The following is a 15,939-nucleotide window of genomic DNA, read 5'->3' on the forward strand; positions in this document are numbered from 1 at the left end:
CATGCTTCAGTAAGGGGAGAGAGGACTGCTCTAAGGGAAAAGATTATTTCCTCTGGAGTTCCATCAGAAAGACTTGGGGCAATCTCTCACTCAGCGATTTCTAACATGGATATCATGACATCTTGGGAATATACTAATTGAATTCTTGATGTAATAAAGTAATGAATTATTTTATAGGTTAAAGAAGATTGTATGAGAGATAAGGAAATTAATTTGTACTGCTTAGTGTACATGACATGAGGTTTCTGGACCTCTGTTAAAGTAGTGATCCATGGCAAAACTGTTAAAAGTAGCAATTTTGATAGTTCCTTAAAAAGACCAAAAAAAAGAAAAATCGTTTTTTAACACTTTGATAATCTCAAATATTATCAGATAATCTGTGCTGTTAAGATTTTTAGTAAGATACAGATACTTCCATCCCCAGTCAAATCCAGCTTTAGCTTTGTCAGTGTGCAGAAGTCACTGAAGTACTTCTGATGTTCTGTTGTTTTGTATCAGAGAGGAGTGTTTATAGTGAGTTTACCCCATGTCTTTCTCTCAGTCAGATTGTTAAACTGTAGTTCTCAGCAGCTTCCCTTTAACAAAACTTAGAACTTTGAGTCTAGTAAATATCTAGTGAGTACTTACTAGTATTTCATATGTTTTTAAAGGTAAGGTTATGTACTACCAATATATTTCATACTTCCAATGGCAGGTTTTGAGAGCTAATAAGCTTTATTCAGAGTTATTACATAAACATAACATACTTTTCCAGAAACTCACAGGCATTTTAAATGCTGCTGCTCATCTGTGCTCAATGCTGTGTCTGTGTCAGCTCTTTGGGTGAAAAACTTACAGAAGCACTGATCTAACTTCTCTCTTTGCATCAGTATTGAGTATTAAATGTGGAATAAAATAATGACCTAGATACTTGAGCCATTTAAGAATGGAAGGACTTTGGGCTATTTGTCTGCCCTTAAAATTGCTTGTTCTTGCCAAAGTTGGTATAAGTGAATCAGGAGCCAGGACTTGCTTAACTCCAGAGCATGGAGATGGCTTTTTGTGTGCACAGAGAGATGGACCATTCCTGTCCCCACTGAAATGAAGGACTTATGCTTTGTCTAGACAGGCGTGGGTCCTCAGTTTTGAATTTGTTTTTCCTATATTTCTTAAATATCACTGCTGTTCTTCCTATTACTTGTGGCCGGCATAGAAATATGTACAAGACTGCCAGCTGTTTGTGTTGTAAGTAGAATTCACATGCTAACAATTAAACAATTTTTATATCTTCATTTGTTAGAAGTAAGTCAGCAAAGACAGCCTTCTCTAAGTGGGATGGATGTTACTGACATTCATTTACAGCTGAATGAAGAGGAAAGGGAGGCAGTGAGGACTCTGACTCTAATTATTCAACATCTGGCTCATCCGTGCCATTTCCCAGCGCTGGAAGCTCCCTCTCAGGTAGCAGCCCATACTCATTTAGGAAAGCCTCCACATCCACAGCAAAAAACTCCTCATTGAACTGTTCAGAAACACTAATGAAATTGCTCAGGAGCTCCCCTGCCTTGTAGACCAGTAGGGAGGGGAGCACATTGCTGGAGAAGCGATCCCCGGCACCCGTGCTGGAGGCCTTGATCTTGCAGAACTTGACGGTGGGGTACTCAGCTGCCAGGCAGGTCAGGCTGCTGTTGAGGGCCTCGCAGCCCTTGACGCCGTCCTCGTAAATGTGCACGATGACCGTGGTGGTTTTGTGCTCCTTCTCCACGGCCTCTAGGAACTGTTCCCCGTTCTGCAGCTCGCACACGAAGCCAAACTTGGGCCCGAAGCTGAGCCGCTGGTGCATGTCCTGCATGCAGCGCTTGCGGTACTGCTGTAGGCAGCTTTCGTCCTCCTGCGCGGCGTGAATCAACTCGTACTCCTGCATGCTCATCTGTGGATATCCAGAGAGTGAGGTTAGTGACTGGGAACCCCATGGAGCTGAAATGGGGACACCTGTTGTCTGGAGAGCAGCAAAAGCTGAGCCAGAGGAACCATCACTCCCTACAGTGACTCTGGGAGGTCTTGTTGAGAGACCGGTGGAGATCCTGTTTCAACACTTGCCTGTCAACATGATGATACACGATGATGTGGCAGTGGCCACATTTGGCAAAAATTTATGGATCTCCCAGAGTTGGTGGAAATTATGCCAATAGTGGGGCAGGTTTAATTCCTGTGTTATTGGGGTTTGGTTTCCCATTGTTTCAGAATTAGTAAATGGTCATGAGTGATGTTCAGGCTCAGAGCTCTATCCTGACTAATAGGTTTTTAAACCTGCTGAAAATTTTCCATTGCATTAACCAAGGATAGAGCATTGTGGCAGGGAAGGAAGGAAGGCAGAAAGGTCAAGCTGTGCTGTGATAGATGTGCAATACACTGCTGGTTTTACTGAAGTTACCCTTTGCTTGAGGTAGGATTGGATAAAGAGAATCACAGAGCTGATAATTAAGGTAGGAAAAGCCTTCTAAGATAATCAAGTCCAACCATTAAGCCAGCCAGCACTGCCCAATCTACCTCTGTGTCACTGAGCACCAAATTCCTATTTTTTTTTATTCTTTCAGGAATCGTGATGCCATCAGTGCATGGGCAGCCCCTTCCAATGTTTGACCATCCTTATGGGGAAGAAATTTTCCTGATATCCAATCTAAGCCTCCCCTGGAATTACTTGTGGCCGTTTCCTCTCATCTTGTCCCTTGTTCCCTGGGAGCAGAGCTCAACCCCTGGCTGTCCCCTCCTGTCAGGGCATTGTGCAGAGCCAGAAAGCTCCCCTGAGCCTCCTTTTCTCCAGGCTGAGCCCCTTTCCCAGCTCCTTCAGCCCTTCCTGGGGCTCCAGCCCCCTCCCCAGCTCCATTGTTTCGCATATGTGTTCTGTCTGCATTGTGAAAGTTCTGCTAAGTTACACAGAAATTGAGTTGAAAATTCAAGATTTTCTACCTTAAACCAGGCATGTTTTATATGGAGCCAAAGTCAATTCCTTTTGCTTCTCTTACCTTACGGCAGAATCTCTCTCTGGTGTCTTTATCATCTCTGCTGAAAGATCTGTGAGGTGAAGACATTTGTCTAAGCATTTCTTTCTTACTCAGGGGTAAGGAATCTCCATCTTCACTCTCTAATTTGAACTTCCTCCAGTCATTGATCACACCTTTGGGCCCTAAGAGAGATGAAGTTGGTTGAGAAAGTGGCTGCAACAAGAGGTTTCCTGAGAAGTTTATGTTCTTTGCTGGTTTGTCATTCTGTGCCTGGATTTTATCTGTCCCTACTCTTTCCAAAGAACTCTCCAGGAGTGCTGAGAACCAGAGCTTTTGGTGTCCCAGAAAGAAAGAAAGAAAGAGGGTTTTTCTCACCTGCATCTCTTTGATGATCTAGTTCCTATCAGGATACTTTGGAAGGATTTTGGTGAACTACATGAGCAGTTAATATGGATGAGGATGCTGAAACATGATAAAACTGCCATGTTGGCCAAAGGTGGTGTTTTGTAGACAAATATTTGATTTCTTTATAAACAGAGTATTTAAATATTAAATTAAATATTTATTAAAATTTAAATATTAAATGTGCATAAGGACTCAGTGTAAAACCAAGAATGCAGGATATTTGAGATTATTTTTAAAAACACCAAACAATACCTGTTGCACTGGAAGAGTAACCCATAAGGCAAATGATTATTATAATTCTAATGCGGATCTCGGTCTTTGGAGCTGCTTGATTAACCTGCTTAAATTTTGAAATAGGGGAAAAAAATTTTCAAAATTCCAGTGCTGTTTTTCAAAATGAAAACTACATCTCAGATTATAAAGCAAAACCAAAGAATATTTCAGTGTTTTCAGAGGTGAAGTTTCCTATGGAAAATTTAGAAAAGGCCGAGTAAGCAGCCCTCATTTTCACAAGGAAGATGTGATGAAAGTGAGATGCAGTATGTGTATATGTGTGCATATATATATATATATATATTTATATATTTATATGTATGTATGTATGTATTTTTCATAGAATGGTTTGGGTGGAAGGGACCTTAAAGCTCATCTCATTCCATTCCTTGCTATGGGCAGGGACACCTTCCACTAGCTTTGTTGCTCAGACCTCCATCCAACCTGTGTATATATCATAACCTTGGCCAACAGCAGCAAGGCTGGTAGGGAAAGCACCCCAGAGTTATTACAAGAACTGCACTCGTTACAGCTCCAAGGAAAAGAAGCCCTTGGAGCAGAAGGAGGCAATGATTGGCATCCTGTTACCTGGCAGTGGGGTGGAAAAGCTGTAGAGCTGAACACAGTATCACTACTTATAAAAATCCTGGTGATGGAGCACTGGATTAAAAAGAATGATCATTTTGAGAGTGACCTCTTTTAAAGCTTCTAAATGCTGTGCTGTGTTTGCCGCAAGGGGCATTTTTAGCGCAGTGTTCCTTCTGTAAGAAGAAAAAAATCATTTTGCCTTTCCAGTGAAATGCTATCACCTAATTCTAAAGTGGGAGTGTGGGTTTTGTTGCTCTTTTGTTGTCTTCTCTCTTCCCCTGGAGAGCAAAGTGAAGCAATAAACCACAGGAGTGAGGCAATAAACCAACAGAAGCCATGTTGGGCCATGGCTCTTGGTGGCTCTGTCAAGTGTCCCCTGCGTTTGCCCTTTGTTTCAGGTTTGAGGAGGAGCAGCACAATGTTTGGTGTTACCTGCCCTCCATGGGGGCTGTCACTTGCCCCAAAATACCTTCTCATTGCCTTTGGAACCAGTGTTTTTGTGCAAGAGGTTTGGCCACTGGAACAACAGGAATTCTGGGCTTCCCCAGTGAACACTGACAATTTAACTTATTTTTTGGGAAGAAAACCCAGTTAGTTTCCTTGCCTGTGTGTGTTGCCTGTCCTTCAAAGTCTTCTTCCAAGCTGGTGTTGGCATTTTCTTCCATTTCAGTGGCTGGAGTAGGAGATGCTGCAAGTCCCAAAGGGAGAACAGTTAATAACAGGATAGTAAAGGGATAAACTTGCAGCAGGCACAGCACAGTGTGTAATTTCCTGTAGCTGGTGACTATCAGTGAAGATCAAAATACACATGGTAATTATGGAGCTTGTCATTGACCCACAGAAAGCAATTTGGATATATGTCAGTCTCCTTAAAAATGTGTCTGGCCAGATTCTCAGGTGAGGGTTCCTTTGTTATGCTGTTCCTTCCCAGTCACTGGAGAATATCAGGGACATGGTCATGGGAAATAGTGGGTGTAAAACTTCCTGCCATAGAAATATGTACTGAGTATTTTCTTACCTTTTTTTTTTTTTAATCTGTCTTGGAACTGGGATCCTATTAATTTTCCAAGTCCTCTAAGTATTTCTTTTTAAAGGTTGCCCAAATTGCTCATTTCACATACAGAAATTGGAGCCAAATATTTGAACATGTGGTGCAAGAGACCTCTGAATATCATGGAGCTGGTTGGGCCGTGTTTGTTGCAAAACAGCAAACTGATAGTGGTTATAAATCAAAATCATTTTCTTGTTCTACCCTTTCCATAAACCAGGCAACCCAAAGAGCTAGATGACACTCTCAGGGCACTGTGATTCACCAACACCCTTTTTGTTTCTTACAGGGGCGTTTTTGATGGAGAAACACATTTATTTTGAGTGTTCCCATTGAGGACATGATCCCAGATCAATGGTGCCAGAGCACTACAGAGGAGCAAGAAGTCTTAAGGCAGGTGATTTGAGTGTTCCCATTAAATCTAGACTAGTTTCAGCTGTTCAGGTGCTAAGTTAAGCTTTGTTTGACTTCACAGTAGCAAAGATATTCTCATGCCATGACGGCCTTATTTAAAGGCTGCTTGGCTGTTAGACTGGAATGACAAATAGTGATGTATGTGCCTTCATTTTTCCATAGCACCATCAAGGGATAATGTGGAATAACGTCTGAGCATGACACAAGGTATCTGACTCTTGATGTATTGGGACTAAAGCTGATTAATAAATGTGCAAATAAGTTGTTCCATGCATGTAACCATGACAATTAATCAAAATTTGTGGGAAACGTTGCAAGTAAGTTTGGAAGAAAAGCAGGTAATGAATTAAGCTTCATTAGTATAAATTCTCTAGGTTGCTCTATAGATAGGGTGTTGTCGCTTCATAGATCCAGATTACCAGATCACTTGCTATTCCCTCAGTTCTGAAATAGAAATCTGAAGCTAATCTCTTCTCACTTAGCAAAACTAAGAATCTTTGCCATGTCAGGGATGAGCAGATATATATGCTGGGTCAAACCCTGAAGTCATTCCCTTGCCTTACAGGGACATTGGCAATAAGCTCTTCTGGCTGCTGCTGCTGCTGCTGCTGCTCTTGTCCTGGGTGAACAAGAGGGTTTGAGTCTCTGTGTGCTTTGCTGTTTCAGAGCTTTGAGCTGAAAAGCACGGGGTATGAAACTCAAGCACTCAGTTGCAGGCTCAAACCAGAAAACTTGACTCTGCTTTTAGTGAAACATCTCTCTTCCCAGAGGTGGGAATGGATTGCTTAACAAATGAAAGGTCTCTGTAAAATTTATGTTACTGATCTATTGTGCCCCATAAATCTTGAAGATTAGATGAATCACAACAGCATAAAGGCTGTGTTTCACCATTCTTCTGCAGTGGGGCACGAGGCAACAGCCCTGACCATGCACAGGCTGGGCGGGTGACTGTGGACTGGGAGTGGGAATTCCTAAAGCTTAATCCTGCCCCTGTGGCTGAGTCGGGCTGTGAGCTGGGAGCCAGGCATGCAAACTGTTCCCCTTTCAGCTCAGTGGGGCTGTAAATCCTTGTCATTCTTATCTCAGCCCTGGGAGAATGGGGCTGGCCAAGTCAGGTGTTTCCCAACCAGGCAGCTGAGGACAAGGCACATGGATGGGGTGGTCCATGGGTGGGTGTTCCAGGCTGAGCTGGCTCTCCTTGAGAAAAGTGCAGCGGAAGCTCTTGCGTGTCATGTGTGGGCAAAGTCGGGCAATCACCTGGGCATGGAACTCTCCCACATCCTTGTCAAGGGTTGAGGTGGAGCTCTTGTGTGGCTGGTTGGTTTTTTTTTTTGGGGGGGGGTGATGAGGAGGTGTTCTTTTATGTGCCAGGCAAGCAGCATTTCCAAAATTAAAAATGAGCTTCCCAATAAATGGGCAAGTGTGGGTGCTGCCAGCTGTAGAGGTTGTTATTGTGCAAGTGCCTCTGTGAGGAAATGTCCATGTGTAAGGCTGAGTCAACACAGCAGAGAGTGTCACAGAGTAGGTCAGGATGGCCCATCACGAGTGTCTCAGATGAAAAGGTGCCACCTGCTTGCCTCTACAGGTATGCTGGGACCTGGTGTGCCCGGCATGGGGACGGCTGAAACCCTCCTCTGCATCACATGGCAGCTCTTGCAAAAGCAGCAACCCCATGGAGAGGCATATGTAGGTGCAAGTGGGTCATAATTTGTTGACTGATAGTGTTGTCTTTTAGAAATTTCTTTAAGGTCACCTGACTAAGGTCATCAACCTGAGTCTACCTGAAAACATTTTTAGGCCAAGGACTCAGAGGCAGTGATTCACTGCATGGGATGATTGGATTCAGTAGGAATGACCTTGTGTCCTGGAGAATGGCCATCCCAACCTCCTTTTAATATAACTGGCTCAGGGTAGGAGCACAGCGTCCCTTGAGAGGGTGTTGTGTCACACAGCAGGAGGATGTACAGTGATGGTGACAGGGTGATTAATGCCATCACTGGAGTTAGTTATGTCTCCTAGTTATAGGGAAGCATCCACAGACCTTCCAGCCCATCAGCTGCCATTGGTACTGATCCCAAGCTTCCCCTTTATACCATTCTGACATTCCAGATGAACAGCGTTCTCTGGGTAGGGGGAAATTGTTAATTTAGAAAATCTTTTGTATTTTCATTAGCTTTTGTCATTGGTTTTGATGACTGAAAGTGGGTCCTGAAAAGCTCAAATGGGTGTAACAATTTCTCCTTATCAGGTCTGTGGGTCATAATGCACTACGCCCTATTTTGTCATGCATATGGTAGCTTTATATATGTATTTTAAGAGACTGATCATTCTATAAGTTCTTTACTTTCCTGTCTTACTGTCAGATTTTCTGAATGAAGAAATTGAGAAGATTTTTGTGTCCAAAAAATCTTCTTCAGCAATAAAAGCCCAAATCCAAAGTATAGGCCTGATGCTGCCATTTAATTTCTATGAGCTCTGGACCTGTTGTAGATCAGAAGCAGAATTCTGCTACTGCTGCTTATTTCTCTGGTATCATTAAACAGGATAGGTGTGCTGGTTCTGCATTGAAGCCAACCAATGAAAGTGACTTTTCTGAGAGGAGCTGCTGAGAGTTTCCTCTATGTCTGACAAAAACCAATCAGTGATTGGTTTTGAGAACCGACAGCCTGTTATACCACTGAGAAAGTTAAACACGCCTCTGTGAACACACATTTTAAAATGAAAAAGCCCTGGGAATCTCTCTTTTGGTTCTGGCTTCTCAGCAGGTAACTAGTCAGGCCGGGCCGGGCCCATGCGGCCCGTGGGCCAGGCCGGGCTGGGCCGAGCTGGGCCCTGCCTCTGCTGCAGTGCTGCCTGGGCCAAGTTCACCTCCAGCATGGCCAGATGGGCCCTCAGCACGGCTGAAATGCTGCCACTGCTGAGTTTTGCCAGAAACCACCAGGCAGGGCGAGGGGAGGCCATCAGCCGCTGAGATCATGGCTGCTTCCCTCTCCCCAGTGTGGCCAGACTGGCCCGCGGCTCGGCTGGAATGCTGCTGCTGAGTCTCACCAGAAACCACCGGGCCCCAGGAGCAGCTACGGGCCAGGCCAGGCTTCCTATGCTGCGGCTGCTGGGCAGGGGGAGAGAAGACCATCAGCCCATGGCTGGAATTAAATGCAGCAAAAGCCAAAAACCAGCCCTGTAGCCAGAGCAGCCACCGCCGTTTCTCACTGGGCCTCTGCTATCCTGGCCCAGGCCCCCAGCATGGCCACCAAAAAATTCACCATTGTAAGCAGCTCCGACCATCACTTGTCAGGGATCACATGTCCCTCTGCAGATGAAACCTGCAAACATCGATTCTCTCCCTTAAATGAAAGAAAAGGACAGAGATGAAGACATGCAAAGAAACAACATGGAGACATTGAGGTCAGACATGAAGGAAGAGTCAGGTCCCAGATGGGATAGGAAGATGAGGAGATGCCTTAAGCTGAAATTCTCTTGTAAGCTATGGTGATGGACTATGATATACTGAATATCCTTATAAGTCATAGAAGAAGCATGAGAGGGTGGAGCAGTCACATTGCAGACATGAGCAAAGGCATCCATGCTGAACAAGCAGAAGTTGATGTGACTCCATGAGAAGTTTGAACAGAGAGAGACAAGAGTGATGAAGACCCTTTGCCCCCACGGGAGAAGAAGACCTCTGTTCCCAGAGCTGAGGATGATCTCAGAGGTAGATGAAGAGAGCTATTGCTTCTGAACAACTCGTCCTCAAAAGGGTATCCCATTAGCTAAAGATTGAACCCTTGAAAACAGTTGTGGGGAAAGCTGTAAGTCGAGGAGAGGGACTTTTACACTGTGATCAGATTTCCATTCTCCCAGGTGGCTGATTTGCTACGAGAGAACTGTTTCTTGTGGAGAAGCCTCCATAGCATGATGAGAGAGACTCCTCTCCCTAAATGAACTGGAGAAAGACTCTTTTTAGAGATGGTAAACTGACTGATTTGTTTTCTGTACATTGTCAGTGTGAAAGAAAAGAGGGTGTGGGGGGAGAAGTGTTCTGAAGGTTTTATTCTGATTCTTACCATTTTTTCTTTAAGTATATGTTAATGAAGTTTTCCTTTATACCCTTTAAAGTTTGAGCCTGCTTTGTCTTCCTTCTAATCCTATCTCACAGAAGGAAATGAATAAATAATCCTAGTGGGCGCACAGTGCTAGACCCACTACATAAATTGGTTCATTGGCTGAGAAATCTCAAGTTGGCAAACCAAAACCACAACACAAAATTGGTGTTTCTGCCTGGTTTCAGACTGAAACCGCTCCAATGGGCCAGCCTTACTACAGGGTAGAAATAACCATTTAATAGAGTGGTTCCTTTTTATCCAGTATGGAATGAGGTTTTCTGCTTAGTAACAAACACAGTACCATGGAATAGCTTGTGATGGAAGGGACTTCAAAGCCCATCCAGCCAACCCCTGCCATTGGTAGGGACACCTTCCACTATCCCAGGTTGCTCCAACCCTTGTTCCAGCCTAGCCTTGAACACTTCCAGGGATGGGGCATAATTTTATGCCTTTGGCCTTCACAGAGATGTCCCTGTTTACCCAAAACTACAATTTTACTTTTTTATCTTGCTCGTATCTTCTGAGGTAGCTCAGGAGTAAAGCACTGTAGCTGTGTACTTGTAATGCAGCTTTATTTAATCCTTGTAAAAGATGGCAGCTGTAAATCCAAAAATAGTGCCTTGTAGTTGTGAGTTATACTTACAGAAGAGAAGGAAATTATATCCCTATATATAGAATAATATCCCTAAACAAACTGTAAAAGGCAAGATGCATTCTGCAAAGGCTGAAGCCAATAAATAAACTTCCTTTCCAATATAAGAGTTTTTACTGCTAGTCCAGTAAGTAAACATGAGTAATATTTTTCTTAAAATATAAACATTGTCTAGGCACAAATTTGCTGTTTTCCATCTGTGCAAATCCTGCTGCAAATGCTGTTTGTGTCAGGGTTTAGGTAAGCAGATCAGCAGCAGGCTGCGAGTCCCCGGTGGTCAGTGGGACATTGCTGGTGAACTGGGAAGCGTGATATTTTGGGGAACCTTGAGGAGGAGAGTGAAAACTGAAAGGCTGAAGGGTGTTTGGCAGTGAGATGTGGTTGCATATCTCTGTGTCTAGCTCTGTGTGGGTGGGCACTCAGCCAGGAGTGCTCCAAGTGTTCCCTTGGTTCTTGGGAAGAGTTTTGAACTTGAGCAGCACTTCCCTCTCCCAAGGACTAATCTGAATCTTGCTTATCTGCCCCTTTTCCCTGGTTCCCAGTTGCAGAATTCCCTCCCTGATTGCTCCCGTCCTCTCTCTCAAATGGCAAGTAGTAGCTACAGACATACCTGACACATGGGCAGCTTCTGAAGCAAGCAAGACAAGAGAAGGAGTAGCCATGTATTTAAATGTTCAAGTTCCTGAAATCTGGGGGGACTGGGTAAAATAACATAGAACTGGAGAAGGCATCATTTCCCCTGCCTGGGCAGTGGAATGGAGAGAGTTCTCCACTCTTCATGTACCCTTGGGAGGGCCAGGGTCCTTCTGTGCCTGCAGCAGGGACAGGTTTCCAAGAATCCTTGGAATGCCCTGGATGCCCTGAGGTTTGCAGAAGGTATTAGCAGCATTATGTAATCAAGATAATGCTGAGGTTGGAGTTCCAGCCCTTTGCTCAAGGCCCTACAGCACCATGATCTGCTCCCGAACCCTGTGCCGGGGAGCAGCAAATGCAGAGTACCTGCAGTTCCCCTTGCATCACAGGCAATCAGGTCCCTTACAGGAAAGTGGATAAAGACAAGCTGAAGATCCGATCTCCTTTGACTGCTTGTGTCATCCCAAGGTGCAAAGACAGGCTGATTGTAGGGCAAAATGGAAAAAAACATTGTGGGCTCACCTCAAGGAAAAATTTAGTGTATCATAGAGTGATCAGGTCACCGTGGCTGGGGAAAAAACATAATTTCAAAACACCAGGCCAGGACTTGATTTGCTAGCAAAGAGGTCATATGATGCAAATAAAACATAAAGCAGACTGGGCTGATGCAGGGAGTACGTCACTGGGACTGATGAGAGGGTTATGGGATTGGATTATTCCCTCTATCCGCTTTAGCAGAGTTACTCTGTTCTTGATTTGTGAGGTCGAAGCATTTTAAATAGATGAGTCTAACGTTTCATTTATCCTTAAGGCTTTGCCAATTAGGAAATGCCTTATGTGACTACTGCTGTCTTCAACGTTATGTTGGGCTGCAAGATCATAGGATTAAATACATTTTCTCTTGCTCTCTATTTTAGTCCTTCAAAATCTGGCCTATAATTATGCACCAGGAATGATTAATCATTTCTAGACTGCATATTTAGTTCTGGATATCACTCCAAAACAGGAAATTAGCTCAATGCCTTCAGAGCAGTCAGCGACAGGACAAGAGGGCATGGCTTCAAACTGCCAGAGAGTAGCTTTAGATTAGATACTGTGGAGAAATCCTTCCCTGTGAGGGTGGTGAGGCCCTGGCACAGGATGCCCAGAGAAGCTGTGGCTACCCCTGGATCCCAGGGGATCACACTGCACTTCAGCAGTGATTTCAACAAAAACCTTGTTGACAAGAGTATGCGGTCCTCTGCAAGTAATATAGAGTGAGTCACCCTCCTTTCCTGCAGAGAGCTTTCATATCATTCATGTCATTCCAGAGGCTTCACATTTTCCTCTGGATCATGTGATTGACTTGTGATTATAAATGGTCAGCTTTCATCAGCTAATTTGTAAATACCTTTACATGTGGCTTGTAAAACTGCACAAAATTAGAATTACTATGCTTCCTTTTCAGACCCAAGCGAGGCAAACTGGAGTTGCAGTTATGCAGCAGCTGAGGCATGCATTTCTCTGAGCATGTAAATAAATGCCATGATTTGAAGCACAGGCTGATGGCTTAAAACACATGGGTTTCCTCTCCTGCTCCAAAACACAGCTCAGATAAACAGCAGAGCAAATCCTTTCCCAGGGACTTGCTTTTATTTATGTAGAAACTAAAGCACAAATGTTGGGCCAGTTTCTCTGTGCACACTTGGCTGTTTCTAAGACTTCTTCACAGGGACTGCCATGGCTCTATCCAAAAATTAATTCCGAATATCTTAGCCTTCCCTGTGCTCAGGCTATAGTTGTATCACCTCTTTAGAAGCCATCTGACAGTGTTCTTGGAGGCTTCTGACATTCACTGAGTGCAAGAGCATCAGCAGCAAAGCATGTAGTAACAAGCAGAAGGAGAGACTAGGAGCTTGCTGCAGAGGAAAAGATGGAAAAGGGAGAATAAAGAAAACAAAATGATCTGGTTGGAAAAGACCTTGCTGTAAACCCCTGTGATTCATTTCATCCACTTCGTGTGTGCACAGCAGCACCCCAATGCCAATTCACCCCTCTGAGGGATGGGATTTGGAGCTGAGCCCCAGGCAGCATTGTGATTGCCCATGTACTGGGAACATGCTCCTGCCAGCCCAAGGAATGACTGATCACTGATACTGTGGCTCTAGGTGTGGGAAAAGCTCCCCAATTCCTTGGGTTCCTGTGACAACCTTGAGGGTGAATTGAAAATATGCTCAACATAGTTGTCTGATCACAATGTTTCTGGATTTTGTTACCTTCTGCAGTGGCTCAGAGCAGCCCCAGCTCTGCTGCCCCGAGGCTGACATGATAAGATAAACCAGGTCCTGACCCCTTCTATTTGCAGCAAGTGGCAATGGGATCAGCAGGAGTCAGGACAAGAGACACTGGAGGTGTTCTAATGGTGGGTTTTCTCCTCTATGCACATTTGGAGCAGGGTGAGATGTTTGGTTAAGCCCAAGCCTGACTCCAGCTGTGAAGGATGTGGCAGATGTGGGAAGTGAATGGAGGTGCAGCCCTAACAGTGTGCTGTGTTTGGGAGAGGAGAGGAATTCCATGAACAATAGAAGTGATGAAATCTGATTTTTTCCGAGGATTCATTTTCTAATGCTTTTGACACCCAGAAGCTTTTTGCTGTGGCTTCAGCACTAAATGGGGCTCTATTTGTGGATTCTCCAGTGCTAAAGATTAAGAAGTGAATGCAAGTGATAGAATTCCCTCTCCCTTTGGGAGAATCAGACTCAGATACAAACCCAGAGAGTATCATACATCAGAGAAAAACTATGCTATATAAGATTGCCATAATGTCAGAGATTTGGATTTATTTGCTAAATGACTGTTGCAGCATTAGCTGTCCCAATGGAAGAGCTCAAATATGAATCAGTTTTAAGAGCCTCATTTATTGATGTGTTCCAACAAGATCTCTTAAAAAAAATCAAATCACAATTCATTTAACTATTTAACAGTACCAGATTAGGCTATATGGCAGCAAATCTATATTAATCCCTTTACTTAAACATTGTAGGAGAGTTTTGGGTAATGCATCAGCATTCATACTGAACAGAAGGGTATAATCAAATTTTAAAGTCCTAAAAAGATTGTTACTCTGCTTCAAATGAACAACCACTTTCTAAAATTAATAAAGTCATGGAATCATAGAATGGCTTGGGTTGGAAGGGGTGTTGAAAGTCATCTATATCTGGCTCCCAGGCACCTTCCACTGGTCTCTTAAGGCAGATGTGGATCAACACGTTCTGGTATGAGGTTTGCCATGGGCTATGGGTTACTGACATTGCTGAGACAACTTGGTTCCATGGTCTGAAACCCTTTTTGGAGGAGCTACAGAACTTGACACATCTTGAGAGGATGCAGGCATGGATAATGGGGAACAAAATTCGCTCTCCTTGGCAGAGATGGTCCCTGGAAGTGAAGGGCTGGAGGTGGCTGTGGGGTGGGTGCCGAGGAAGCCCCTAGGGTCTGAAGGCACTGTGTTATAGATCTAAGACCATCCATGTCTGGCTTGTTTCTTCCTTTGGCAGAGCCTGACTTCTCCTAACTCTCTCTGAGTGCTTACTTCATCCTGTTTGGCTTAAGGCATAGCCTAGCTATTTTTAGCTAGGCCATATTTCCAAATGTGCCTCTTGCCTGTGACTGAATGAGTGTCACAAAATAAACCTGGGCACATCCAGCATGGAATGGGGCAAAGGTGAGCAGTTGGCAGGTGCTGCTGCCTGGGATCTCAGGACAGAATTGAGGCCTCCCCATGACTGGTTGTGTGTGACCTACCTCTGAACTGGTGGCCAACAGTGACCATGGACCTGCATTTAACTTAGAGTTGCCAGGGAAGCTGGTTCATCATTGTGTGCTTGCAGAGAGGTGAGGTCCAAGGATTTATCTCATCACTTCCTTTAAAACACTTTGCTTTAAGGCTTTCCTTATGGGCTTGCTGTGCTGTTACTGCTTTAAGCCTGGACAGCGTCCCTGCTCCCAGGAGGAATGGGAATGAATGGTTATCCTTGGGTTCTGCTAGAAGTAGCTGTTTTCATGGGCTTCCAGCAATTCAGAAGTACAGGAATCAGCACCTCAGTTGATTTATTTGGTACTTTGGGCCAGAATGCCAAGCCTTTATAATAACATGTTTTCATCTCAAATTACAGTAAAGTCTTTAATTCCATGCAAAGCAACTCCGTAAAGTATTGTACAAATGGAATAATTCAAGAATATTTTAATCATGTCACATTATGAATGACTTATACTGCTAAAATGGCAAGGATATGCAAATAGAAACAAATGTCATTTCCAGATGCCATTTGAATGCATTCCTTTAATGATTTCAAAACAAAGAGATTGCTTTTGTGGAAGATCAGCTCTGTCTGCAGGACTCACTGCTCCTGTCATCCCTTCCCCTGACAGAATGCAGCAAGAAAAGCTATATGGTATATGCTCACTGCAATTTCCTGCATTTTTCCTATTTGTCTGATCTCTGTCTGATAGATTGAAAAGGGTTCTGGGTCAACAAAAAAGAGTTCCTTGTTTTGTCAGGCAAATATGTGGAGCGATTTTTCAGGCTCATCATTATTTCTCTGCATGTTCTTGCCTTCATTTTCCATGTCTATCCATAACAAAAAAAAGCCAATGAAAATTTAAAATGTTTCATTTTAGCTTAAAAAAAAAAAAAGAATTATTACATGAGGTGACATGAATTCACCAAGCCTTTCACTTGAAGTTGGAAGGGGTGGGGTTTTTTGTTCTGGTTTGTATTTTGTTCTTTCACTCAGAAAGTGCCACTCGCATAATTTTGGCCTAATCTGCTCATACCTGGTTTTGGGGCAGACTCACTTT

At 43.8% G+C, this 15,939-nt stretch overlaps 1 protein-coding gene across 1 annotated transcript; it reads right to left on the minus strand.

The window, feature by feature from the left end:
* Nucleotides 1-1,384: 1,384 nt before the first annotated feature.
* Nucleotides 1,385-4,930, minus strand: PDC (phosducin). Its single transcript, XM_014884294.2, has 3 exons — nt 4,855-4,930; nt 3,006-3,166; nt 1,385-1,909 (listed from the first exon to the last, which is right to left on the minus strand). Exons 1-3 carry the CDS (start codon nt 4,913-4,915, stop codon nt 1,385-1,387), a joined length of 747 nt encoding a protein of 248 aa, XP_014739780.2. The 5' UTR covers nt 4,916-4,930.
* Between the last annotated feature and the right edge of the window lie 11,009 nt (nt 4,931-15,939).

This window comes from Sturnus vulgaris, chromosome 9 (genome assembly GCF_052056855.1).
Source record: "Sturnus vulgaris isolate bStuVul1 chromosome 9, bStuVul1.hap1, whole genome shotgun sequence".
Classification (NCBI taxonomy): Eukaryota; Metazoa; Chordata; class Aves; order Passeriformes; family Sturnidae; genus Sturnus; species Sturnus vulgaris.